The 27,590-nt window shown below is 41.7% G+C and overlaps 1 protein-coding gene across 1 annotated transcript in view; it reads left to right on the forward strand.

Annotated features, from left to right (window-relative positions):
• The first annotated feature begins 881 nt into the window (after positions 1-881).
• Positions 882-27,590, forward strand: part of CACUL1 (CDK2 associated cullin domain 1) — an 84,760-nt gene continuing 58,051 nt past the window's right edge. The window contains exons 1-3 of the mRNA XM_084633830.1: positions 882-1,363; positions 13,951-14,077; positions 22,446-22,548. Coding sequence (XP_084489956.1) covers positions 1,036-1,363; positions 13,951-14,077; positions 22,446-22,548 — 558 coding nt within the window. The 5' untranslated portion in view covers positions 882-1,035. The remainder of the gene's footprint in view (positions 1,364-13,950; positions 14,078-22,445; positions 22,549-27,590) is intronic.

Here is a 27,590-nt window from a genome sequence, read left to right on the forward strand (position 1 = left end):
CGTTTTAAAATGAGAGCCGCTTGTCTCACAGTCACGTGATTACAGGAGCTGGGACTTTAAGAAAACCACCAAATATGGTGAGAGGTGTGGTGAAATTGAGAGTGGGCTACACTGCGTCTGTTTCATTGTGTCTTGTCATGAAGCTAGGTTTGTATGGTCTCTGAAGCAGAGCACAATGGGGACCTGATCCTTGACTGGGCCCACTAGGCACGACTGCAATCCAAGTTACTAATAATTGGGTTACACTCAGTTCATATTTGGAAGGTTTTCTTTGCCGCTAGGGAGGGCTCAAAACCCTTTTTATATGACAGCTGAAATTCTGCAGAGGTTAATAGCCCTGGCCCAGCACTTCCTCCTCCCGCGGATTTTTCAAGCCCTGTCTCAGGGGAAATCACAAAGCCAAGCCCTTCCCTGCCAGAGAGCCCACCAGCAGATGGCAAACAGGGAGAGTCTCCCCCAGAGTAACAATGTCCCCATTTGGAAAAAAAGGGGGCACCTTCCCCAAAGAAAAGGGGGTTCCCTCCCCAGAAATGAGTCTCCCTTCCCCACCCCTCACAACAGGAAGAATGAATTTCCCTGACATGCGGGGGTCTTTTCTCCTGCACAGGGTCTGTCCCTCAATTCACAGCGAGGGTACCGCCCGCACCACCCCCGATGTGAGGCTGAGCAACTCGCCCGCCCCACGCCTTGGCCCTTTGCCTATGGTGTCATGGCGTCGGGAACAATGGCCGCGGGCCACGTCACGTGACACAGCCTACCGCCTCCCTGGCCCGGTAAACTACCATCCCCATAGCGCTCCGCGGCGGCACTGGGCGGAGGGTCCGCTTGAGCCACCGCCGCAAAGTGCCGCGGCTTTGGAGCGGCGTCCTTTACGGCTGAAGCTTGAGCTTGCTTTTCCGCAGCTTTGCCCTGCCCTCCTGAGCCGGAGGTTCCGAGCCCTGGGATGTAACGTGCAGGATGGGAGGTCGGTCTTGAGCTTCCCCCCGCCTCGCCGCCCCCCGCCGGACCGAGCGGGGCCCCCCTCCCCCGGGCAGGATGGAGGAGGAGAGCATGGAGGAGGAGGGGGGCAGCAGCAGCAGCTATGAGGCCATGATGGACGATCAGAACCATAACAACTGGGAGGCCGGTGTGGATGGCTACAGGCAGCAGCGCCCTGCGGGCCATGCCCAGGCCCCCCTCGGGGACAGGGCCCTGCAGCTGCCCGCGGATAGGAAGGGCCACCGGGGGCAGCCGCAGGAGGAGGAAGAGGCCCAGATGGTGCCCGAAGCCAATGGCCTGATGAAGGGCTGTGACTCTGCAGGGGCTGCTGGCAAGGGAGGAGCCGTCGCTGCTGCCACCATCAACACCTCCACCTCCAAGTTCTGTGAGTGACAGAGCCTGGCCTGGCCTGGCCCGGCCCGGAGAGGCCTGCACCCCACCCCGAGAATGCCCTGGGTCCCACCAGCTTCCCACACATACACCCTGTGACCAGGCGGCCCTGGCCTGGAGTCTGTCCCTGTGTCGCCCCTGGCATACTCTCACTCTGCGCCTGGGGTCCCCAGCCTGCCCTTGTGTTACACGTGCTGTGTCCGGGGCCTGGGAGTCTACCCTAACTGCCACTGCCCCACCCCCTTCTGTAAAACGGGGCTGAAGCTGGGACTTCGCTTGTGTGTCTGAGCTATGCTTCCCTCCACTTCCTGGAGTCTAGGCTGAAACTGTCCTCTCACCCACCATGTGTTTGCCCTTCTCATCCTGCTGCTTAGCTAAAACTGTCACTGTCTTTCGCGCCTCCTTCCCTTTGAACACTCTCTTTCCCTTACATGCCTGTATGGGCCTTGAGTCCGTTCTCAAACTGGTCCACTTCCCTGATTATCTCAGCCCTTGCCTGTATCTGAACTAAGAACAAAAATATTTGAATGGTTGACTGAGTTGGAAGTAGAAAGCATCCCTTCGCCCTCATGCTTCCCACTTGCCTCAGAGCTGGGACTTCCCATGCTGCTTGGCTACTCACCTGGTGGGCTCCAGGTAGTTTGGTATCAAGTATCAGGTTAGCCGTGTTAGTCTGTGTCCACCAAAACAATGAGGAGTCCAGTGGCACCTTAAAGACTAACAGATTTATTTGGGCATAAGCTTTCGTGGTTAAAAAATCCAGATGCAGTTGCATCTGAAGAAGTGGCTTTTTACCCACGAAAGCTTATGCCCAAATAAATCTGTTAGTCTTTAAGGTAGTTTGGTAGATTCAGAAATATTTCAGAAAGGTCACAATGGAATGGTCATTTCAGCTTCTTCTGAATGAAATTTATGAATTCTGCAAGAAATCTTGAAATTTAATTTTTCATTCTGTTTTGGAACAATTTTGTTAAAAACAAAATTTCAGAATTTTCTGTGTAATGTGAATTCCAGTTTTCAGACAACTCTGTTTTTTAGGTTTGAGGGTGAAGGAACTGCTGTGTTTGCTTTTGTGTTGTGTGGGTCTCCTAAAATATAGATCTGTCATTAAAATGGCAGATTTCTTTTTTTAAGCATATTTGAGCATTTGTTCTCAGAGCTCCCATGAAATAGCTATGTACTAGTAGGTATGCAGACCTTCACTTATCTTCAGAATTCCCTTATCCAGTACTGCTATGTAAAAACTAGTAAAATGGTTTAATCAAAATATTTATGAAATCACGAACAAATGTTTGGTTTATTAGAACTCCTCAATGTGATCATCAGTGGTTCTCAACCAGGGGTCTGAGGCCCCGTGGGAGGCCATGAGCAGGTTTCAGGTGGTCCTTCAAGCAGGGACAGCTTTAGACTTGCTGGGCTCCATGGCAGAAACCTGAAGCTCCACCACATGGGACTGAAGCCTGGTGCCTTGAGCCCTGCTATCCGGGGCTGAAGCCGAAGTCTGAGCAGTGTAGCTTTGTCGGGGGCCCCTGTGGTGTGGGGCCAGGTAATTGCCCTGCTTGCTACCCCATAACGTTGGCCCTTGCTTTTATATGCAGAAAAACAGTTGTTGTGGCACAGGTGGGCTGGGGAGTTCTTATAGCATGAGGGGGCTCAGAAAGAAAAAGGTTGAGAACCCTGTGATAGATCATCTTGGCCTATGACAGATAAACGTTGGTGGTATGTGTACATGAGCAACATAGATCTTAGCTTCTGCAGCTGCTGCTCAAATGGCATAGTCTATAGAGGCACTGTGATCTGAATGCAGGGCCAGGAACTCCTTTTGTTTTAATTTTGGCTCTGACACTGACTCTATTCTTGGTCTTGGATAAACCATTTAATCTCTCTGCCTTAGTTTCCACATCTGAAAAATGGGGATAATAATTACTCCACAGGTATGTTCTGAGGATGTTTTGAAGAGATAAGTGTGTGGGAGTGAGGAGATGGAAGAGGAGGGACAACCCAACAATTTCTCTCCTGCCTTCCCCACCTCAGCAGCAGCTTACTGTCTAAACCAGGGGTTCTCACAACAAATGTTTTGGTGGCCTCAGAGTGTGGCCACTAACTCTTGCTGGTGGCCACTCTGACAATTTTTCCTAAAATATTTTAGGAAAAACAAATAAATATGCACATATACACGTCCAAATCATTGTAATTTATTTATGCAGTAGGAAGGTGGTAGGAAATAGAGCTCCCCATTCAGTACACCCAGACTTTGCTTCTATTCTTGTGCTCAGTGTGTGTCATGGAACAGGAGTCCCTCACCTTGCTGGGGAGCTGCCAGGCCTGTTGAACAGCTGTGGTATCTAAGGCAACTGTAAACAGCAGGTGCGGCCCCAGGCAGGGAAAGTGCCAATCCATCTCTCTGTTCCTGCCTCCTCTGGTGCTTCAGCGAGAGCCCTCCGTGGGGAAGGTGGGCTGGGAACTCACCAGCCACCGGTGGAGTCCCAGGCTTCCTGTGCCCCAGCTGGGTGGGAGCAGGGGAGATGCCCAGGGGAGCGCCCCAGTGACCGAGTGCCACAGCTGCCTCCACTGACAGGAGCTGCCTCCGACACTGGCCCCACTTGTTTCCAGAGGTGCTGCCCAGAGCCCCCAAGGAGGTTGTGCAATGCAGGGCACCGATCCCCACTGGCAGCACCAGCGTAAACACCAAAGCAGTACATCTCGCTGCCCTTGGTAACAGCTACTCAGGAGCAACAGCTGGATGCTGCAGGGAGGGGCTGCTGCTTTGCCAGCACCTCCTCTCCCCCCCCCCCCCCCGCCCCCATCCCACTCTGCCCGTGCTTTAGAGGCTGTCATGGCTGCAAAAAAATCCACCTTTGGCAGCATTTGAGAAATGCTGGTCTAAACTACTCTTCAATCTTGCAGTTTTAAAATACATACAGGAGGTCAAATCTATTTTAATATATAAATGATATTCTGGTAAGGTTGGTAGACCTAAAACTAGATAGACTTGATGTTGCATATTTAATTTCACATTGTCCTCCTTTTGTTCCTATAAAAGACTTAAAAGAAGTTACTTCTCTGTTGCGAGTTTTGTTGTACATCGCCAGATAGATGATTCTAAACCTAATATTTATAGAAGCCGTTCATTTTATAGTGTTTTTTTCCTAAGGTCATTAGAGAGTCAGTTCATGTTGTTTTACTTAAAATATTGAGAACTTATCGATTGTGTTTGTAATCAGATCGTAGGATAATTGTAGAGAAAATGGGTAAAGCGCAGTTTGCATCAACGCACAATGTGGCTGTAAACTGTTTTAAGTTTGGCTTTAGCTCTGCTTGCAAACATGGCTAATATGGATTTGTTGCTCAGCTTAATAAATCCTTGTTTGGCAGTGCAGATAGCAGCAGGATGATTGAGATATGCTGATGTATGTTTACCCAAATTATGTAAGAACTTAATTATAAAGCATTCTGTGTTCATTTTTCTGTGTAAGAAATCCATTGATGTAGACAAAAGTTTGAAATTTACTCTTGGTAAGCATTTTGAGTAGTGAGTGGGAAGTAGTGGTGTGTAATGCAGCCACAGAATGGATTCATAATTTTGCTACGTTATGCCAGGGTATAGCTGGGGAAAAATGCCATTGGACATTCTTTTAACATTCTGTACTACTTTGTTTAAAAACAAAGGACAATGGGGAATGGTCATCATATGAAGAGCAGCAATTTCTACAGGTAAACTCTTCATACAGTATATGACAGAATGTTTTCCAAAAGCATTCATTCTTAGAACTAATTTGTTATAGTTGTGAATGGTGATTGCAAGAGGAATACTAGAGTTATTTTTATTCATACAACAATAAAAGAAAAGTATGAGATGCAAGGTGTGCTTGGATACAGGTGAGTCGCATCATACGTGCATTTAACTTAAGCAAATTCAACTATATGCGCTCTGCAAAAAAAAAAAAAAACAAAAAAAACAAGATACCTGTAAATAGTGTGGGCGATTCCGCCCACCATTCCACTCAATGAGCTTATGCCCTGGAGTGAGCGTGAGATGGGAAACTTGAATCTGCTGTTCCCTCAGTCAGTCTCAGTTCCCGCATGCCTCTCATAGTGTGAGCATCTCGCCACGCTGAGTGTGATTCTAGTGTTTAAAGATACTGTACGTATTTTTCGTACAACATGGCCCCTAAACGCAAGCCAACTACTTCATCTGGTGCTCAGCTGAAGAAACAGCGATCTGCTCCAGTGCTGGAGGAAAAACTGGCTGTGTTCGACTTAGAGACGGTATGTCGGTCTCCAACATGGCACGTAAATATGGCCGCAAAGAATCTAGCATCAAGATTAGAGAGAGAGAAATTCGTCATGCTGTGGCATCAAGTGCTCCAAAAACTGCTAAGATGACAAGCCAGATGCATGGTAAGACTTCAGTGAAGACTGAAAAGGCATTAAACTTATGGCTGGAAGACATGAACTGTAAACGTGTGCCTATCGATGGCAACACGTTGCGAGAAGAGGCTCTTAGCCTCTGTGTGCTGTTCAAACCTCCCACCAAAGAGGGACAGCCTTCTGATGAGAAGGAATTCAAAGCCAGCCAAGGCTGGCTTAACAGTTTTAGGAACTGCTTCAACGCAAAAACGTACAGACTACCGGTGAAGCTGCATCTGCCAGTGAAGAGGCAGCAAAAGCCTACCCTGAATAATTAAAGAAAAATCGTAGAAGAAAAGAGCTATCTTCCGGAACAAGTTTTTAATGCTGATGTGACTGGGCTCTTCTGAAAAAAAATGCCCAACAGCACTTACACTTCGAAATCAGAAAGACAAGCCCCTGGCTTCAAAGCAGCTAAAGACCGTGTGACTGTGTTGTTTTGTGGTAATGTGGCTGGGCTTACTCTACAGGGCTGCAAATCGCCGTGCCCTAAAAGACAAGAACAAAAATCTACTGCCAGTGTCCTGGCAATTAAATAAAAAGGCTTGGGTGACGTCAGCAGTATTTTTGGATTGGTTCCACAAGTGTTTCATTCCAGAGGTCAAGCTGTACCTCGAAGAGAAAGGACTTGACTTTAAAGTGTTGCTGATTGTAGACAATGCTCTTGGCCACCCTGTGGCACTCTGGTTTGCGCATAACGATGTTGAAGTCGTCTTTCCCTCCCCCAATATCACCTCCAACCAAGGCGTGATTCGCTGTTTCATGGCCACGTACATGAGGTTTACGTTCTCACGGATACGTAGCGCTATGGATGCCGGTCCCAATCTTAATGTGATGGAGTGTTGGAAGTCCTTCAACATTGCCAATTGCATCACTTATATTAAACAGGCAATGGATGCAATCAAGCCTGAAACAGTCAATTTATGTTGGCAAAACCTATGGAAAGAATGTGTGAATGATTTTAAGGGTTTCCCGACCATTGACAAAGAAGTGAAACTCATTTTTCAGGTGGCCAGGCAAGTGTGTGGTGATGGCTTCGTCGACATCCTTGAGGAAGAAATTGAAGAATTATTTGAGAGCCACAGAGAAACGTTGACTAACGAAGAGTTAGAGGAACTGATAAAATCGTCTACAGAAGATGAAGATGATGATGACGACCAGGAAGAGCCAGCAAGTTGGAATCTTCATAAATTTTCTGAAGTGCTCCAAGCAGCGAAACACTTGAATGATTTAATTTCTGAATATGATCCCTCTATGGAACAAAGCCTCAAAATCACACATAGTATTATGGACGATTTGAGACCATATCAAGAAATGTTTGAGCAGCTCAAGAGACAACAGCGACAGTTGCCGATCACCATGTTTTTCAAGAGAAAAACAACCAGCAGCAGATGAGACTATGCAATCAACTTCTCGAGCTGAACCAGAGCCAACCACTTCGTCTACGACTCTCCATCACCTCTGTCTCCTGGGCTGACATCAAGCCCTGATGACCCCCTGTAATTACCCACTGTAATTAAAAATACAGTACTGTAAAATTATATTTTGCATATATACTCTTTATTATTTACTGTCTACATTATACATGTATACATATTACTGTACAGGGTTGTATACACAAGACCATGTACAGTATACTGTACTTTATGGGTGATTTAAGGGATTTTTAAGGGTAATTTTGACTATATACGTGATTTTCGCCTTATGTGCTAACTTTAGAACCTAACCCCCGGGTAAGATGTGACTCCACTGTGTATTGGTATATTTGAATGACACTATCTAGCAGGCTTTGCTAGTTTAGTTGGAATTCTCTCAACTATGCTTTGCAATTGCCTAGAATGCAGTTTCTTCCAACTGGCTCTTCCTGATCTGAATTACCTAAGACCTATTAAATAGGACTTGCACTGTAGTTAAGAATAAAGATTTACATTACTCTTGGAGGCCCTGTGCAAACCAGTTTCAGTCAAGCTTTCACCTCTCTCATTTAACACTGCTGATTAATCTTTCTGCATTTTCAGCTTTCCCCCTCTCCTCTTATGCTGACTTTGTTTTGGAATAATGCACTTCACAAATCCACATGGACTGTGAGACCTTTGTGAACATCAAAAGACCCAGAACATATGATTTAGCATTTAGCCATCATGATAGTTTGCAACCACTGTTTGGATGCTCTTTCTGAGAAGGAGTGGGTCCCCATAGGTGATTTAGAAACTGTAATCACCTTGCATTCATGTCCATGTTAACTCTTTCAGTTTTTCCTTTTAAAATTTCTTCACTTGCAGGATCTATTAGTGGATCTGTGAATTTAAATCTGTCTGGAGGACAGTGTTTAGGGACAAAGTGCTTCAGTCTTTTTTTAATTTGTCACTTTGTGCTATACAGGAAGTGAGGTTAGCATAAAAAGAACTTTGCAGATTTCTTATCAATTTCAAGTTTATTTTATGACAATTAGTGATTGCTCTTTGCTGCTTCTTGGCATTTGGACGGCTTCTGAATGAAGTTGATGTGAAAGAGTTCATGGAAGGCCTGGAACGTGAATATTTTTTGGCAGTATTTCAGTTATGACCGTGACATTGAAAATGCTTGTTGCAGTATAAAACTCATCAGCATTCTGCTTTTCCACTTTAATAGACAACATTTAATTCACTGGCACATTTGACTTTAGGCTCTGAAGAAACTGAATGCTCATCTCAAAAAGTGTAGAAAAATTCCTTTTATCTTGCTACTTTTCAAATCTTGGCAAAGTTTACAATTTACCTGGGAGGAATTGTTTGGTTTACTTCTGTCCCTTTAATCACCAGTTTTCTATCACTTGTTTCAACAGTAGTCATAGTGTGTCAGATAAAATCATACAGTGATAGCTGGTAATCAGTAATTTGCAGTATTGATCAGCAGTTTTCACATTTAGTATGGTTTGAATGTGAAATAGCCCCGGGATGAATACAACACTGAAAAATAAATAAAAAAAGGTTGCCAGATTTATGTAGAACCACGTTATCAGCTGCCCTTTGGAGAATTGTATAGCTCATACCACACCAGAATTTTCTTCTGATATTTTAGAATGTTTTCACTTACAGATTGAAACTGGAGCCTAATGATGATGGTGGTTTAAAAACAAAATAAAAAGCAAAAAACACTTACTTTCAAATATGTGCGATATTCATAAACAAATGGAAAAAATACAAATTATTACCCTAAAAACTCACTGAGTTGATCTTCCCACCCCCATCCTGCCCTTGCTCTCGATAAAACCGTTTGTGCAAAATCTTGATGTTACCCCTACGGAACTGATCATCAGGCAGTATTGTGCTAATTCAGCATTTATTTGGTGTGAGTAGATATGGGTGGGAAGAAAGGGATGTGATGTATATGAGAGCAAGAGTTCTTAGAATTCTGGAGAAACTTATTTTTTTTAAGGGAAAGAATAAAATTAGCAGGAATTGGACAGTGCACAGTCCTTGGACCGTTTGATATATAAACATTTTGGTTGGCTTCAGTTGAAAGCTGTGTGGTGGCAATCAAGTGCACTTTACTCCTGAATGGACTAAATAGGGTTTGTAATAGCTTTCTAATTAAAATCTACTACACAATACTTCCAGAATCTATAGGTTCTAGCCAGTTAGTACACTGCAACCGCTACCTCTGTCAGAGGGTTATTCATAAAAGTGTCACTTTACCCCTGCCCTCTTAAAGACTGAAACGGAATAGGTTTTCAGGTTTCTAGTGCTTAATTCTTTGTAGTGCCACAAAAAAGTTGATAGGACTTATCACTCCATTTAAAAATTGATTCCATGTAGTTCCAAATTAGTTCTTAGGTCACTCGATCTCTTTGTCAGGGTAGCATAGTTAATTACACTCAAATCTACACGAGGATTTGGACTAATATTTAGTGTTGGCTGCATGGAGGCATTATTTTTTGGATGAGACTTTAAATGAAAGTCTCTTCTTTCTCTGGTGACCAAACCATTCTTTTTAATACAAGCAGATTAGGCTGTCCAAAGCTACATGTAAGGTTTTGTTGAGAACAGCTACCCAGATACTAGACTATTATGAGTCTTAGGGCTAGATCCATAAAGCAGTTTAGGTACCTAATTGCCACTTTGAGCACCTAAATCCAGAAATTAAATCCTCAACCCCCCTAGTCAGCTGCCACCTAACTATGTAGGTGCCTAAATTCCCACCTGTAAAGTTCCCATGACACCTAAATTTCTGTTGCTGGCCATGTACATAGCTGCCTTGGTCCTGACACCACTGAGCAGTTTGGTGATTAAGCCTTGGAGGATGCTCAGACTAAATATTTCCCTGCCTGTCTCTCCTGCAGGGCCAAATCCTGTAGACATGTTCCCAGGCATCCTACTGGATCAGGCCATGCATAAAAATCCAAGGAGAAGGAGGTGGTCTCTCTGTTATGCACAATAACCCAGGGGTTAGAGCATTCACCTTGGATGTGAGAGACCTGGGTTCAGGTCCCCCCCTCTGTCTGATTTGGATCAGGCTCTTGAACCCAGGTCTCCCACCTCCCAAGTGAGCTCCCTAAACACTGGTGTGGGTATTATTCTGTCAGGTTGAAGCTGTTCCATTTTGTATAAATTACTTAAATAGTCCTTGTGCCAGAGAGAGCGAGACTGATTCTCTAGCGCAGTGGTGGAGGCGTTCACCTAGGAGGTGGGGATTTGAACTTGGGTCTTATATTCCAATGACTATTTAATTATTTATATTGCTCTCCTCAGCGTTTGCTGTTGGCTAGCTTAGGCGGCTCCCCACTCAGCTTGCTGGCTTTTGTGGATCCCATTCTTAGATGCCTCACGTTCCCCATGCATTGCATAGGGAGCCTGGGTGCCCAGCTTGGGGCCGTGGATTCCACTAAGTGACAGGGCACCTAAATGTTACATATTGTAATGCTGAGTTTGTCCCCTTTGTGGCTCTAGTCCTTAATGTCATAGATAACTTTTACTTCATTGATTTGCTGGAGTAGAGTGGCGTGCTGTCAGAACGAAGGTTTAGCTGTGGCTAAGGCAGGCTACAATACTCGATAGGCGTGCTATGTACACTGCTGAGTGTCCTAAAGCCTCTGGTGTCCATCCATTTGCAATGAACAGAATGTATAACAAATATTAAGCGAGGGTGAACAAATAGTTTTGCCAAGATGGGCTGGCAGTATAGCATTTTAGTGTTATACAGTCAGCAAAACTGCTGAATCTGAACTAAATGTTATAAGAAGAAATATGTAAAGTACCATTCTACTGAGAAATCTTTTCAATTCAGTTCTGCTTTTGATGCTGCTATTCAGACACTTGCTTGACTCGCACCTCTTTCCATGCCCTTTGTATCTTTCTTTTCTTGTGTTTGTCTTCTTTCATGTTGCAAGTTTTGCCTGAAATCCTCTCCCTCTTGTTGCATTAAGCTACCATGCTCCCTTCATTCAAATCCCAAACTAAAACATGTTTAGTTCACTAATCCCATCAATGTTAATCCACCAAAGAGAGTAGTGATGCTATATTTAGAAAAGTATTTAAAATATCTTCATGGTTTCTGACTATATCCCTCTCCAAAATGTTGTTTGAATTTATATTGTCCATTTAGAATGTGAGCTATTTGGAACTGAAGCAGTCTCTTCTTGTGTTCTGAGGAGCATAGAATATCAGGGTTGGAAGGGACCTCAGGAGGTCATCTAGTCCAACCCCCTGCTCAAAGCAGGATCAATCCCCAACTAAATCATCCCAGTCAGGGCTTTGTCAAGCCTGACCTTAAAAACTTCTAAGGAAGGAGATTCCACCACCTCCCTAGGAAACGCATTCCAGTGTTTCACCACCCTCCTAGTGAAAAAGTTTTTCCTAATATCCAACCTAAACCTCCCCCACTGCTACTTGAGACCATTACTCCTTGTCCTGTCCTCTTCTACCACTGAGAATAGTCTAGAACCATCCTCTCTGGAACCACCTCTCAGGTAGTTGAAAGCAGCTATCAAATCCCCCCTCATTCTTCTCTTCTGCCGACTAAACAATCCCAGTTCCCTCAGCCTCTCCTCATAAGTCATGTGTTCCAGTCCCCTAATCATTTTTGTTGCCCTTCGCTGGACTCTCTCCAATTTATCCACATCCTTCTTGTAGTGTGGGGCCCAAAACTGGACACAGTACTCCAGATGAGGCCTCACCAATGTCGAATAGAGGGGAACGATCACGTCCCTCCATCTGCTTACTATGCCCCTACTTATACATCCCAAAATGCCATTGGCCTTCTTGGCAACAAGGGCACACTGCTGACTCATATCCAGCTTCTCGTCCACTGTCACCCCTAGGTCGTTTTCCGCAGAACTGCTGCCTAGCCATTCGGTCCCTAGTCTGTAGCGGTACATTGGGTTCTTCCGTCCTAAGTGCAGGACCCTGCACTTATCCTTATTGAACGTCATCAGATTTCTTTTGGCCCAATCCTCCAATTTGTCTAGGTCCCTCTGTATCCTATCCCTGCCCTCCAGCGTATTTACCACTCCTCCTAGTTTAGTATCATCCGCAAATTTGCTGAGAGTGCAATCCACACCATCCTCCAGATCATTTATGAAGATATTGCACCAAGCTTCCTGCTCAGATAATAATACAATTTTGAACAGATCAGTTCAGATTTGGTAAAAAACGTGCTATGTATTGTATTGACTATTTGTGTCTTTGGGCTAGTTGGAACTTGCGTTCAAGCTCCCTGTGAGCAAGAGCTAGCAAAGTGGTTCTACTAATGCAATACACTATGCATTTTTGAGGGAAAAGGTGTTGTTCATTCTAGAACAGCTGGAATTGTTCCATGGGCAGTTAATCAAGCTTCCTTGTCTGAGAAGAGAGAGCTTTAATTTCAGATGTTAGGGGCTTGACTGTGCCTGTGTGGATGCCCAAAGTGTGTGGGGAAAAGGACACAAGGAACAAAAGTGGGATGGTGGTTGAGCTCAGTAGTATATATAGTCCTAGGTACTTCTGTCCCCCATTACCATAATATCTGAGTGCATTACAATCTTTAATGTATTGCTTCCTGCAACATCCCTGCCAGGTATGGGTGTACTATGCTTCTCTTATAGAAGGAGAACTAAGGCACTGAAAGATATAGGGGTTGTCTACATGGTGCCTTATTTTACACCCCAGCCAGTGTAGACTAATATTCACTGGTGTGTTGTGCACTAACTGGCTCATATGGCCCCTTGCTGGCATGCACAAAAAGTTGCCTAGTGCGTGTTAATGGTCTACATCAACACACACTAGGGAACTTTTAGGATATGTCTACACTGTTTTAAAACTGGTGGCAGTGAGTGTAGAGACTTGAGCTCAGGCTATGGCACTAAAATCAGTTGCATAGATGTTCAGGCTTGGGCTGGAACTCAGGCTCTGAAGCCTGGGGAAGGGGTGGGTTTCAGATCTGGAGCTCCAGTCTGAGCCCAAATGTCTACACAGCTTATATTTAGTGCTGTAGCATGAGTCAGTGTTTAGATTTGGGGTCAGAGACTTGCCACAGATTTTGAAACACAGAATGGACATGAGTATGAGTATGCACCAGCAGGATCCACAGCGGCCAATTAATACACAATATGCTGGCACACATTGGAATTTACACTACAGTTAGTGTGGACTAATGCACCATGTAGACAAGTCCTAAATTGTCGCTGCATTGACCCATGAACCTTGTAGTCAAGAGTGTTGATGGTCCATTGTAAGATGGTGTGGTTCGCATACCAGTTGAGAGGGAGTGTTCTGGGAAACTGATGCTCCCAGCCTACCCTTGTTCTTCTGGTGTGGGAGAGCTTAGTGTTAATCTTTAATTCTGGTTTCCCACACAGTTGCATAATTTGTCATATGCTAAGTCACTGAGCCACTTTCTGTTTTTTTCATTTTGTCATTATTGGAGCTTCCAGGATGGTGATTTTCCCTTTCACAGCAGAATTGGTAACTCTTTTCTGGGGCCACAAAACACTGACTTAGCAACTTTTTCATTTGTAAACCTCAGATACAAATTAGGGCATAACCTCTATTGTGCAAGATGGGTGTATCCTGACAAAAATTAAATGCAGTTATTCATAGGGAGTTCTCTGCCTGCTTATCAGTTGTGATCTTAAATTGCTGACAGTTCACCAGCCTCTGAGTACCTCAGCTAAAAGTGCAGTAAAACACAGTTTTGTCTTTTTTTTTTTCCTTACAGTAATGAATGTTATAACCATTGAAGATTATAAGAGCACATATTGGCCAAAGTTGGACGGTGCCATAGATCAGCTTTTAACTCAGAGTCCTGGTGACTACATCCCTATCTCCTATGAACAAATATACAGGTAAGGAACCCTTTAAGTACTACGTAACTTCCTTTCAGTTGAACTTATGTGTAAAATCCTCCCTTACAAGCTACATATGTTATTGATTTTGTTTATTATATAAAATGCAATCCATTTACTACTCATGTGGTTAGAATGGGAAAAAATAAGCTGTAAAAATATCCTTGCATCTTCTGTCAGGGAATACATGCATTTATGCTTGATCTACGTAGAGCAAAACCATGATCATCTTGAATAAGTGAAAACTATAAAAATAAAATACGGTGCCCCTACAGAATTTTGGTATAATACACCCAGAAGTGTGTAACGCACCATTAATTATGGCAGTTGAGGGAGGCATCATGGTAAGAAGTTGAGTGAATGCCTCAAGTAACCTTTTAGGGTATGGTTACACAGCAAAAAAATCCCCATCTTAACAAGTCTTGGGGCCTCTGTCAACTGACTTGAGCTCGCCCTTCAAGGCTAAAAGTAGCAGTGTAAACATTCAAGCTTGGGCTGGACCCAGGCTCTGAGACCCTCTTCCCTCACCAGGCTTCAGAACCCAGGCTCCAGCATGAGCCGAAATGCTTACATTGCTATTTTTGGCCCTGCAGCATGAACCTGAGTCTTTTGACCCAGGTCCTGAGTCTCACTGCTGTGGGTGTTTTTTTGCTGTGTAGACATACCCTTAGAAGCCTGATCCTGCAAGGTGCTAAGAGTCTCCTCTAGAAAAGGATTAGTGATCTATATTTCTAAATTTGGGATGAAAGGGAGTTTTTGCCCTGTGGGTGGCAGCTATTCAGGGAGTCGGAGAAAAGCTGGTGAGGAGAGATGCAGCTGCTTTTATTGGGTAAGGGGCTGACTCTTGCTAGTGACACCAGCAGATTAAAGCCACCTTCCATGTTCCTTAGCAGAGGACTGGGTTCTAAGCATGGGTGCCAGGAATGCAGTCCTATTTCAGCTCTATTTCATGAGGCTTATGGCCTCTCAGCTCTTGTCTACTGCCCCCGCTTGGACATAGCCTTCCACTTCTCCATCCCCATTTCCCCAAGCTGGATCCTTAGAAAAAAGAGCCAGATGGGGAAAATTAAATTACCTGCCACATTGCATCTAGGGCACTGCCTGTTGCTGCCTTACTGTTTAATAAAAGTATTTATAATTTTTCAATAATTACAAAATTAATCACCTCTACCCTGCTCTTCTCTCCCGCTGCCCTGCTCTTAGAAAATGCTCTCCTCAGTCTCTGGACTGCAACATCTGTATCAAAAATTAAGAGGGATAAGTTCACTTTAATTCATTAGATGGTAACTGAATCTTCATTCTTTAGAAGTAACAGGTGTTCTCCCCATCTAGAAGTCTCAAATGAGCACAAAGCCAACAATAAAGACAAGCTTAGCACCTACCAGCATTGACCTATGATAAACAATAAACACAGCAAATCCAGACCATTTTTTCCCCCAGATAATTAGACTAACTCTTTACTCCTTTAGAAATAAAAATAATTGGTTTATTGTTTATAGATTTGGAGAGGAAAAACGGTCTTCTGGTTAAGGCACTGGACTGGAACACTTCTGAATGAATTATATATTTTCATGAGAAACTAATCATAAGGATAAATAATTTTAAATTGCTCCCAAAGGATTTTAGTCTCAGAAGCAACAATTAGTATTCAGATTGTGATGGTGCCTACAGGTCCCAACAGAGATCAAAGCCTTAGTGTTCTAGCCCCCATACAAACACATAGTAAGAGACAATTCTTATCTCACAGAGTTTACAAGCTAAATAGACAGGGTAGATCAAGCATAGGGGAAAGAATATATATATAATATTTTTTATACTGACACACAGAAAAATGAAGAGACAAAGTGTTGCAGGAATTCAGTAAGAGAGCCAGGACTTGAAAGCACATCTCTTGTTCCAGTCCAGTGCCTTAACCAGAAGACTGTTTTTCCTCTCCAAATCTATAAACAGCTACGCATCTTTATCTTTCTCGCTGTCTGAGAAAGAGATGGGAAAAACAAAGACCTTCTGGACCTTAAAACCTAAGTTGTACTAAATAAAGTAGCCAATCCTTCTCTCACACACAAAGTACTTACATAAAGTCTGCCTATACACTGAATATTTTTCCTGTATCCCTGAGGAGTTAAAAATAAGACACAATCTGTAGAGAGCATCTCTCAGAGGAAGAAAATCTGAGGTAGACGGATCAGTTGTACTTCTAGTACTTTTTATAAGCTCTCTTTAAATCTAATTAAAAATTAGAATTTCAATCACCATTATTCAACAGTAGAAAATTTACAAATCTCAGATTATTTTCCATTCAGTTATCTTCTAATTGTTCTATTTGGGGAGTTGATAATCTCTCATTGAAGTGTGGGACTGTGCTAAAAGGAACATCAGTCTGGTAAAATTCTCTTTCAGCTTCCTTAGAGTGATATCAGAGCAGTGGTGACTCAGACTCAGCCTGCACTTGGGAAGTGAGAACAGGATCTGAAAATGGGAAATAAGTTCTAAAATAGAAGTCTTCAAATAAAAACTTAAACACACACACCTATATTCATATACTAACATTGTCCAACTATAGCTGTTTAACTACATAAAGGATTGCAGAAATTCAGGGCAGGAGTAGATATAGCAGCAATTCAAAGTACATTCCTGCAAAATGTCACGTAGAACTTTGTAAAATTACGTACTATTTCAAATGAATCAGTCCACTTCACTTATTGTGGGAGTGGCCACATATTGTGCTGTGTCTGAACAAATAAACCCCACAGCCATGTGCTGTCTTTATCTAAATGTCAGTTTGACACAACCAATCTCATCTGCCTTATTCTGTCTCCATTTCTCTTCATCCAAATTACAGAAATGTTGTTTCTGACATTAATGTATTATATGATATGTTTCTACCTGGTCATTCCTTCTTTAGACTTTATGCTAGAAGATTGAACTCCTCGGTATGGAGGAGTAAACATGAGAAACTATAGGGAGTTGAGTTGAAAACCAAGTATATGTAAGAGGAGGAGGAGCAGTTTTTAAGAGACCTGTTGGATAGGGAAGTTGCAGTGTAGGTGGCCACTGGAGGAGCCCTGGAAGGGGATGGACAGATGTGTTCTATAGTAAAAATTGTTGTCATACTTTGTAATGTTCTGAAGGAGCTATTAGTCTGTCATGACAATTCTACCAAAATGCGTCTTCAGTGGCCTGAGAGCATGACATAGTTACTGAGTGGGCTTCCCTTTTTTCACCTGTGAAACTGTGGGGTTAATTCCTGACATTTCACCAGTGTTATTGAGTTCTTGGAGATCTTATCCTATGATTCATTGTGTGATCCATATTGCATGTTTATTGGCATTGTTAGCCTCTGCTGAGGGGGGACGGACGGGACGACGACAAAGAAAGGAATTGGAGAGTTGTATACTCCTGAGGGCATTCTGTGCCAAAAAATTAAAAATTCTGCAACAAAAATAAAAATAAAAATTCTGCGCACAACACCCTAGGGCCCTGCCCCTCCTTGCCAGGTGCACCAGGTGTGGACGGGCAGGCTCAGCAAAGCAGGATCCAAGTGTGGAGGGGCTTGGTGTGGGGGGATCCAGGTGTGGGTTGAGCAGGTTCTGCGTGGGGCAGTCTGGGTGTGGGTGGCTCAGTGGGGTATCCGTGTGTGTCTGTGGGGATCTGGATGCACAGGAGCTTGTTGTGGGGTTCTGGGTACAACGGTAATGGGACGCTGCAGGGGGGTCCAGGTGAAAGTGGTTGGGGCTCAGCAGGGGGGATCTGGGTGTGGGGGGGATAGAGCTTGAGTATGGGTATGGAGGGCTCAGTGGGGGGGCCAGATGCTGGAGCAGTGGGGCTCAGTGGGGTAGGGATCCAGGTGCAGCTTCTTGGGGCTCGGTGGGGTGGGGATCAGGATCTGGGTGTGGGTGGCTCGTCGGGTGATCCAGGTGCGGGGGGGGTCATCGTGGGGATTCTGAATTCGGGAGGGGGTGAGGCTCGGTGGGAGGGTCTGGGTATGAGGGTGTCTGGATGCCTGGTGTCATGGGCATTGGGTGGATGGGGGAACAGCTCCCTGTACAAAGATCCCTCCACCTGCAGATGAGGAGCGATGGGCGCAGGAAGCCCGGGAGGGGGAGAGGGGGTTGGCAGAGCTTTCTGCAGTCGGGGGAGAAATCTGGGGGTGGGTCTGACTCGGCTCCGGATGCTGTGCAAGGGAAGAAGAAGTCCCTTCCTCCCCAGCCCAGCCGGGACTAGCAGTTGAACCTGGCGCAGGGTAGGAGCCACCAGCCGGGTCTTTTCCAGTCTCTCCCTCTGCCCCACAGTGATTTACCTCTCTGCTGGCTGCCCTGGGCCCCCGAAACATACTGCTGGGGAGGGTCACATGACTGCTCTTGTGGCTTCCCCGTGAGAAAGGAATTTTTCTGTGGGGAAGCAAAGAAATCTGCAGGGGACATAAATTCTGTGCATGCGCAGTGGTTCAGAATTCCCCCAGGAGTAGTTGTAGTCAAGATTTTGGGTACTTCAGCAGAGGTGTACAGAAGGTCGTTTATAGTTTGGCTTTAGTTCGTTATAAATTTGTATTGTAGTAGCACCTAGAGGCCTCAAATAGGATCAGAACCCCATTGTGCTAGGCACTGTGCAGACACACAATAAGAGGCAGTCCCTACTGCAAATTGTGTGCATTCTAAATAGATAAGATGGACCAAATGTGGGGAGGAGAAACAAGGGCACAGAGAGGTAGTGACTTGCCCAAGATCATACAGCAGGTCAGTGGCAGAGACAGGAGTAGGAACCAGATTTCCAATCTGCTGCTCTATCCATTAGTCCATGTTGCCTCTCACTACTAGAAGGATTAGTAGTAGTATTAACTTTCAAAAGAGCCAAATTCACATAATTAAAAAAATACGCAAATTGTATTAATACAACAGCAAAAGTTTTTGGTAGGGTGGATTGATTTTTAAATCATCGATTTAAATCAAGTAGAAAGCCTTGATTAAAATCAATTATTTAAACCAACTTTTCCATTTGTATGTTAATTATTTTCTAGAGAGAGGTGCATTCTTATTAGTTAATATAACCATTAAAACATGTTTGTTTACAACTAAATGAGCCTTTGTGCTAGAATTGATACATCTTTTTGCTACCGAGGAAGCAAAACTGTATACATTTATAACTATATACATATTTAAGCAAACATATAGTTTAATATGTTCAGATTAATAATTGTACATTTTTAGTTTGTTAGAAAATGGAGAATGACATACTGATTTACTAGATAATTAACTTTGTGCTCATGATTTGTGTCAAGTTATATTAAGATGGTAACTGAAATTTAATTAAACACATGAATTAGAGTAGAAAACTTACTTTAATTAAACAAAACAACCTTAAATGTTTTGGATATATAAACTTCTCTTATCAAAACATGTTTTAAGTTTACAGCTAAATGATTTATTAAACAGAGGGATAAACTGTAGTAAGTGAATTAAACTGATTATTTTCAGGTAAGCCTGGGAAAATTTTCAAATATGCCTAAATGAAAGTGGCTGAAGCTTATGTTCCTACTCTCATAGGTCTCTTGAAAATGACAGTCTCCGAAGTTACATAGGCTTGACCTATTGTGCCATTTTTTTAAAAGCTTGACCTCAAAAGTTAGATATTTCCCCCCTGATTCTTTCATAATATAGAAAACCAGCCTTTAACTCAAAGTTTGATAGAGGCTCATGGGTTCAGTATATTTTATTTATTTATTTAAATGTTTTAGGAGATTATAATAAGTTTAGCCCTTAACGTATTTTGTATTAAATTCAAATTTCATTTTAAACAGGTTTATTTTTAGAAAGTAAGAACTTATAATTTAAATAACAAACTAAAAATATCCCATTTAAATTAAAAACCTGATTTTTAATTAAAAAAAATTAGGACTGTTAAGCAATTAAAAAAAATAATTGTGATTAACTGCACGATAAAAAAATAATTGCAATTTATCACACTGTTAAACAATAATAGATTACAATTTATATAAATATTTTGACTTTTTTCTACATTTTCAAATATATTGATTTCAATTACCACACGATAGAGTATACAGTGCTCATTTTATATTTTTGATTACAAGTATTTGCACTGTAAAAAAGCAAAAGAAATAGTATTTTTCAGTTCACCTAATACAAGTACTGTAGTGCAATCTCTTTATCATGAAAGTTGAACTTAGAAATGTAGAATTATGTACAAAAAAAACCCCTGCATTCAAAAACAAAACAATGTAAAACTTTAGAGCCTAAAAGTCCACTCAGTCCTACTTCTTGTTCATCCAGTTGCTCAGGCAAACAAGTTTGTTTACATTTTCAGGTGATAATACTGTCCACTTCTTGTTTACAATGTCCCCTGGAAGTGAGAAGAGCCATTCACATGGCACTGTTGTAGCCAGTGTTGCAAGATATTTACATGCCAGATGCGCTAAAGATTCATGTGTCCCTTCATGCTTCAACTACCATTCCAGGGGACATGCGCCCATGCTGATGACAGGTTCTGCTTGATAACGATCCAAAGCAATGTGGACCGTAGCATGTTCATGAGTCAGATGCCACCAGCAGAAAATTGATTTTCTTTTTTGGTGGTTCGGGTTCTATAGTTTCCACATCAGAGAGTTGCTCTTTTAAGACTTTTGAAAGCATGCTCCACACCTTGTCCCTCTCAGATTTTGGAAAGTACTTCAGATTCTTAAACCTTGGGTCTAGTGCTGTAGCTATCTTTAGAAATGTCACATTGGTACCTTCTTTGTGTTTTGTCAGATCTGCAGTGAAAGAGTTCTTAAAATGAACAACACATGCTGAGTCATCATCTGAGACTGCTATAACATGAAATATATGGCAGAATGTGGGTAAAACAGAGCAGGGGACATACAGTTCTCCCCCAAGGAGTTCAGTCACAAATTTAATTAACACATTTTTTTCACGAGCCTTGTCGGCTTGGAAGCATGTCCTCTGGAATGGTGGCCGAAGCATCAAGGGGCATACGAATGTTTAGCATATTTGGCACGTAAATACCTTGCAATGCCGGCTACAAAAGTGCCATGCAAATGCATGTTCTCACTTTCTGGTGAGGTTGTAAATAAGAAGAGGGCAGCATTATCTCCTGTAAATGTAAACAAACTTGTTTGGCTTAGCAATTGGCTGAACAAGAAGTAGGACTGAGTGGACTTGTAGGCTCTGAAGCTTTACATTGTATTGTTTTTTTGAGTGCAGTTATGTAACACAAAATCTACATTTGTAAGTTGCACTTTCACAACAAAGAGATTGCACTACAGTACTTGTATAAAGAGATTGCACTACAGTACTTGTATGAGGTGAATTGAAAAATACTTTTTTTGTTTATAATTTTTACGGTGAAAATATTTGTAATAAAAATAATATACACTTTGATTTCAATTACAACAAAGAATACAATAGATATGAAAATGTAGAAAACATCCAAAATATTTAATAAATGTCAATTGGTATTCTTTTGTTTAACCGTGCAATTTAAACGGCAATTAATTATGATTAATTTTTTTTGAGTTAAGTGCATGAGTTAACTGCGATTAATCGACATCGCTAAAAAAGGTCAATTTTTAATCCACCCTATATTATGGCAAAGGTAAGCTGTGTCTAATCTTCGACGTTTCTGATTAGCTTAGGGCATGTTCTTGCTGCACGTATTGTAAGTATTTGTTTTATTACTGCTTACGTATATTTCTAATCTGTAGTTTTGTTGCCATGGGGGAAAATAAAATCTTTTAAAAGAACTAATGGTGATGATTTGACTTAAACCAACCAAATCCTAAAATGAGCAATTAAGGTACCATTTATGGTCTCTTGACTTCACGTTTCTGTGAAGATGTGGCTTTATGTCAAAAGTCTTAGACCAATGGACGGCGAATTGTAATATGCTCTAATTCTGAGGCACTCAGCCAAGTTTTATCTGTGGCAATAAATTTTATGTCTTTTGATGGTTTAAAACCAATTGTTTTGCTATTTTTATTTTTATGACTGGTTGCAGTGCTGTATATCTTATATACTTAATATGGTAACTTTAATGCTGTGTATGGAAGGAGAAACATACAAAGTGTACTCCTGACAGAATTACCAATGTACTTAGAAGTGCAACCTTACTTCCTAGACAGCATTAGGTTCTGATCCTGTCCTGAGCTCCATTATGGTGGGTCTTCATTGAGGTCAATGGGGATCCATGCTGAGATTTCAGGATTGGGGCCTTGGTCATTGGCTTAGTGTACAAACTGTTAAAGCTTCATCTTGTTGCCCTCTAAGTTGAGATTTAAAGCAATATTTTAAATGTTCACTGCCCTCCATTGCAAACTGTTGTAAATTCATCATTGTTCCTATATTTGTTTCTGCAGTTGTGTGTATAAATGTGTATGCCAGCAGCATTCGGAACAGATGTATAGTGACCTAATAAAAAAGATAACTAACCACTTAGAGAGAGTCTCAAAGGAGCTGCAGGTAAGAAGCTGCACAATCTAATTTTGTTGTTTTCCTGGGATCTGCCATTGTACTGGAACCAGCATTTAGAAGGGGTTGCTATCAAGACTAGTGCCTGCAATTCAGTAAATTGATGCATAATTAACAGACTGCGATTTAGACAATAACGCAATTGTAGGTAAGGTTAGATTGTACAGCACTGGTTTACACTTGGGAATCTGAACATAATATAGACCACAAATGCATCAAGCAGTCAGGATCTGGCCCATGTGACATAGGTGCTTGACTCCGCTTTGCTAACTTAAAGCACACAAGGTCACTTACAATCCACGTAGGTCAGAAATTGGAGACAACTGTGCATATTAAAGGAAAAAACTTGGTGAGTTATGTATGAGATGGTAAAAAGTAGGTGAATATTATGTGCCATTAAATATGAATTCTTTGAGTTAGAGACAAATGTGCATTTTTCTTACCCATCCCTAGATGTCAGTGGTTTACAGCAATCATAATACAGCTTGTATGTTCCTGTCGCACTCTGCATTTCTGATATTTGTACAGTGTCTTTCGTCTATTTCTTTTGTGTGTTGTGTTCTGGAATTTCTAACATGAAAATTATAACCTAGCATTCTCCAAATTGTCATCACTTGGTCAACTGGAAGTCGAGGGCATCCTGAAAGTTTTCAGGCAGCAGGCTGAAAATGGAAAACTATAGCTGTACTTTTATTGCTATACTGTAGGTAGTTCTGTTCATGTTTATTTCGAGTGAATGTTGCACTGACGTTAGTTGTTAACAATTAAACTAAAATTACAACAAAGTCATGTAATTGACTTTAATCACTTTTGAAAACTGATATTATAGTCACTTGCTGACTTAAAAGTCAAGCAGTAACACAAAACATCTAGGAGTCTTCAAATACAGCAGTTTTTTGTTTTCACTTGGTGAAAATATAGTACCTTGACTATAAACCTCACTTTTTTTCACAGTGCTTGAAATTAACAACAGTTTGTTTTACTGCTTTTATCTTAGATCTGTTTTTGGTTTTTAAATATAAATACACACATCAAAATATGTAATAATGTGCTTATGCTGATGTTACTCTCATCTAAATTTAGGCTGTAAGCATTTTGGGGCAGGGACTCATTCTTTGTCTACTGTGAAGTGCCAAGTAACCAAGAAATAAGAATAATTCCCTTACAATGTCTTACATCCCCACATAACAGCCATCCCAGCTGTTCTACAAGCATTACTTATAGTAGCTGGTTGCAACATCTAGAATTAAGTCTTCAGCTCAGGTCCTGCTGAACTGGTGCTTTATACACTTTTTTTCCTCCATTTGTATGAGAATTGACAATCATTGCACTGGTTCAACTAGTCCTCCTAATTCCATCCTACGATGCAATGCTTCGTGTTTGGAAATTTCCCAAAATCCCTTGCTCCCTGCTGTAGTGCTGGATTCTGAGAGAGTTCCTTCAGGAATTTAAGAATTTATTGTTTTTAAAGGCATCTGTGCATGGATGCACTAAAATTCTTCTGAAAATATCTGCTATAACCTATTGCAAGAATAAGTGAGACAACTATTTTGTGCAGCCCCTGTCTTTGCAACAGCTTCCTTGCTTAGATTGAACCCACCTTACGACAGGTGATAGAATTATTATGGTATGATATAATGACATGACCTTTGACTTTAGTTACAATATTTTGTTTCATATACAACAAATCATATAATTTGAAATGTGCATATGTAAAGATCCCTCACTTAGCCTGGTTTCCTACAAGAAATCTCTGTAGGACAAAGAATGGCCATAGTGGGTCAGACCACTGGTCTATCTAGCCTAGTATCGGGTCTTCTAATGGTGGCCAGTGCCAGGTGCTTCAGAGGGAATGAAAGAACAGGGCAATTATTGAGTGATCCATTCCCTGCCTTCCAGTCTCAGCTTCTGGCAGAAAAACTAATTGGCAATAATCCTAGCAGGCAGTTTTGTCCATGTCTACCAGGCCCATACTTGCACACTGGCATTTTGGAGAACGCTAAATTCTGTTGCTAAAACAATTCATTCTTTTTTTATGTACTCACAATGAGGGAGGTGGGACATTTTTGATATTTTAATCATGCCTGTTTATTTTCACAATTAAACTCCATCAGTTTATACTTGCATGTCTTCAATATGATATCTCTTTATACTCTCTAATGTAGAACTATACGCTCAGTAAGTGATCAAGAACCAGTGTAAAGACGTATTATGAAATAAAACTGAGCATCCTGGTTTCTTGTTAGGACAACAGTCTTTTGTTTTTTCAGCTATTTTTATACTTTCCAAAGTATTAATTGCAAAACTGACTCTTGGGGAATGACACTTCTGCTGCTTACTCTAAACTCTCTTATTTAACTGAACAAATTCTGGCTTAACGTAACATAAATCATTGTCAATGTCTTATTATTTTGGTTTAGTTTCATGCATTAAGGAGCTGACTTAAATTAAAACAATGTAATCCAGCTTTAAATTGGTTTTAAGAATGTCTATCCCGGAATTTCCCCAAAGTTTGACTAAATTCACTTTTTAAAAAGACATTCAGTTTAAACCACTGCAACTCTGTTTAGAACAGGCCTTAAGTGTTAGATTCTTTGTCAGGTATCTATCTCTGAACCTGTCTGGGAAATCACTAGCATGCCATTAATACTATACAAATAATTAAAAATTATTACTGTTTAAATCTCAAGATTATGGACTGCAGTATTCATAAATATAGTTCTAGCTTTAACTTCAGTGGATAGAACTCCCTGGTGTGGAATGGTTACCTGTGGTTCCACTCTTCATACTGTAAAGTGATGAAGTATGTGTGAAAGGATTCTAACTCTCTCACCTTGAGGTGATGTTAAACAATTTGCACTGTGGGTCTGATTGTACAAGTTATCTACAGGTGAACTCACACTGAATTCATGAGAGCTTTGCTCATAAAAGGCTTGAAAGTGGTTTTAGTAAGTAGAGGATTTTGTGCTATAAGACTGTCCTGGGTTCCCAATTTTAGCATAGTAAGCTAGTAGCGTTGTACCAGGATTTTTGCCTGCATCAGCCAATTTCAACTGCCTCTCCTTCAGTTTTGCTTGCTGTAATCTGCACTGGAGTTTGTTACTTCAAATGACAGTTTCACAAAGCAAGTTAGACTGTGTACAACTCAACTGTAGGTGGGTATCAGCAGAGTACTGGGTCCAGAGCAGACTCATCATAAAAGGTCCACTTTAACACCTATTGAAATAAATGAAAAAACCCCTACTGATTTTAGTGGGGGCTTGCTTGTCTCAGAGTGCAGATCAAAGCCTGAAATTGTATCTACTAATGGGTACCAGATGTGTGAGTGGGACAGGATTTGGTGTGGCATTTATAAAGGGAGAGATGGTTGCGGGTATTTGTAGCTGCTGCATAGCAGGTAAACGTTGTTCTAAAATACTAAGCAAGATGGTTAAGTCTTAAAGTAGTATCAGTTTTTGGCAATTTTTTGTTGTTGGCTACCAGTCTGACACCAATCCTCCTCTTTTTCAATTGGGCTTGGAATCAGCTATAGCAGACTCTGGCAAATGAGTAGGAGCAAATGATACCTGGAGGAATACAAGGATGTAAAGAAATTGGCCAGGAATGTACTTGCAAAATGTACTTGTATATTCAAGGAACTTTACACAAGACTAGGAACAAAGACTTGGCACAAGCATGGGACAAAGGACTAAAGATATAAAGGAAGTGAGGTTCATCAAAGATAAACCTGGTGTGGTGTTGACTGATGGTAGTTGCATAAAGATAAATGGAGACTGTATTCTGAACAGCTTTTAAATGAAGAAAACCCAAGAGAGCAATGCAACTTTGAAATGGTGAACTTAGGTGTAGTGGAGCCTATCACACCAGATGAAGTGGCAAATGCTGTAAAAGAAATGAAAAATTATAAGGCTGTGGGCCCAGAAGGAATCCCTGTTGAGGCACAAAAAAGGTTGGAGTAGAAGGAATAAGCTTGGAATAGAATCTTCTGACATCTCTGTAATCAAATAAATTATGAGACGGGAAAAAATGTCTAACACGTGGAGGAAAAGTTTGTTGGTGCTGATATACATGGCAAAAGGTGACCTTGGCAACTGTACTAATTATAGAGGTATAAAGCTGATGAGTTATACATAAAACTGTGGGAGAGAGTCACTGATAAGAGACTAAGAAAATAAGCCGATATTAATGCAAATCAGTGCGACTTCGTGCCAGGAAAAGATCTGTAATTGAGTTCCAAGAAAAGTCACCTGGTGATGTATGAGGGAGAAAAATTGTACCACAACTTTATGTGCAGCATGTTAAAGCCATGTGTGTAGGTGTAATGTCAACAGTTAGAACGTCTAGTAGTGAAAACCCTTCATCAGTAAAGGTGTGAGTGCATCAGGGATCAGCATTGAATTCTTGTTTATCCTCATGCTAGATATCCTGACAAGGAACGTATAGAAGGAATCACGTTGGTGCATGTTGTTTGCAGCTGATGTCATTCTGCATAGTGAGGAGAAAGATGGTCTAGAAGAAGATCTTGAAAAATTGACAGATGTGTTGGAGAGACATGGTCTAAAAACAAGCAGAGGAAAAACAGAGTACACGATATGTAATTTCAGTAATGTGAACACGGGAGTATTATCCTTGAAACTAGATGGCCAGACAGTACTGAAAACAGTTTCAAGTATTTGGGTTCCAGAATCCAGAAAAGTGGGGGAAATGGAGGATGAAATTGGAGCTGGGATAATAAATGCGTGGCTTAAATGGAGAGGGAGAAGTGGTGTAGTATGCGACAAGAAGATACCAGTAAGATTAAAAGGGAAAGTTCACTTTTACAGTCTGGCGCTGAATGTTGGGCAATGAAGATGATGATCTGTTCCACAGAAATGCGCATATTAAGATGGTTGAATGGTGTAAGCATAAAGGGGTAAGTGAGGAATGTGTATGTTGGAGACATGCTCAAATGGTTTGGTCATGGAAAGTGCAGTCCTGACAACTATGTGGGTAAGAGAGTCCAGTTGATCAAGACTAAAGGAAAAAGACGGAGG

The sequence above is a fragment of the Lepidochelys olivacea genome (assembly GCF_965140295.1).
Source record: "Lepidochelys olivacea isolate rLepOli2 genome assembly, chromosome: 7".
In the NCBI taxonomy this organism is placed as follows: domain Eukaryota; kingdom Metazoa; phylum Chordata; order Testudines; family Cheloniidae; genus Lepidochelys; species Lepidochelys olivacea.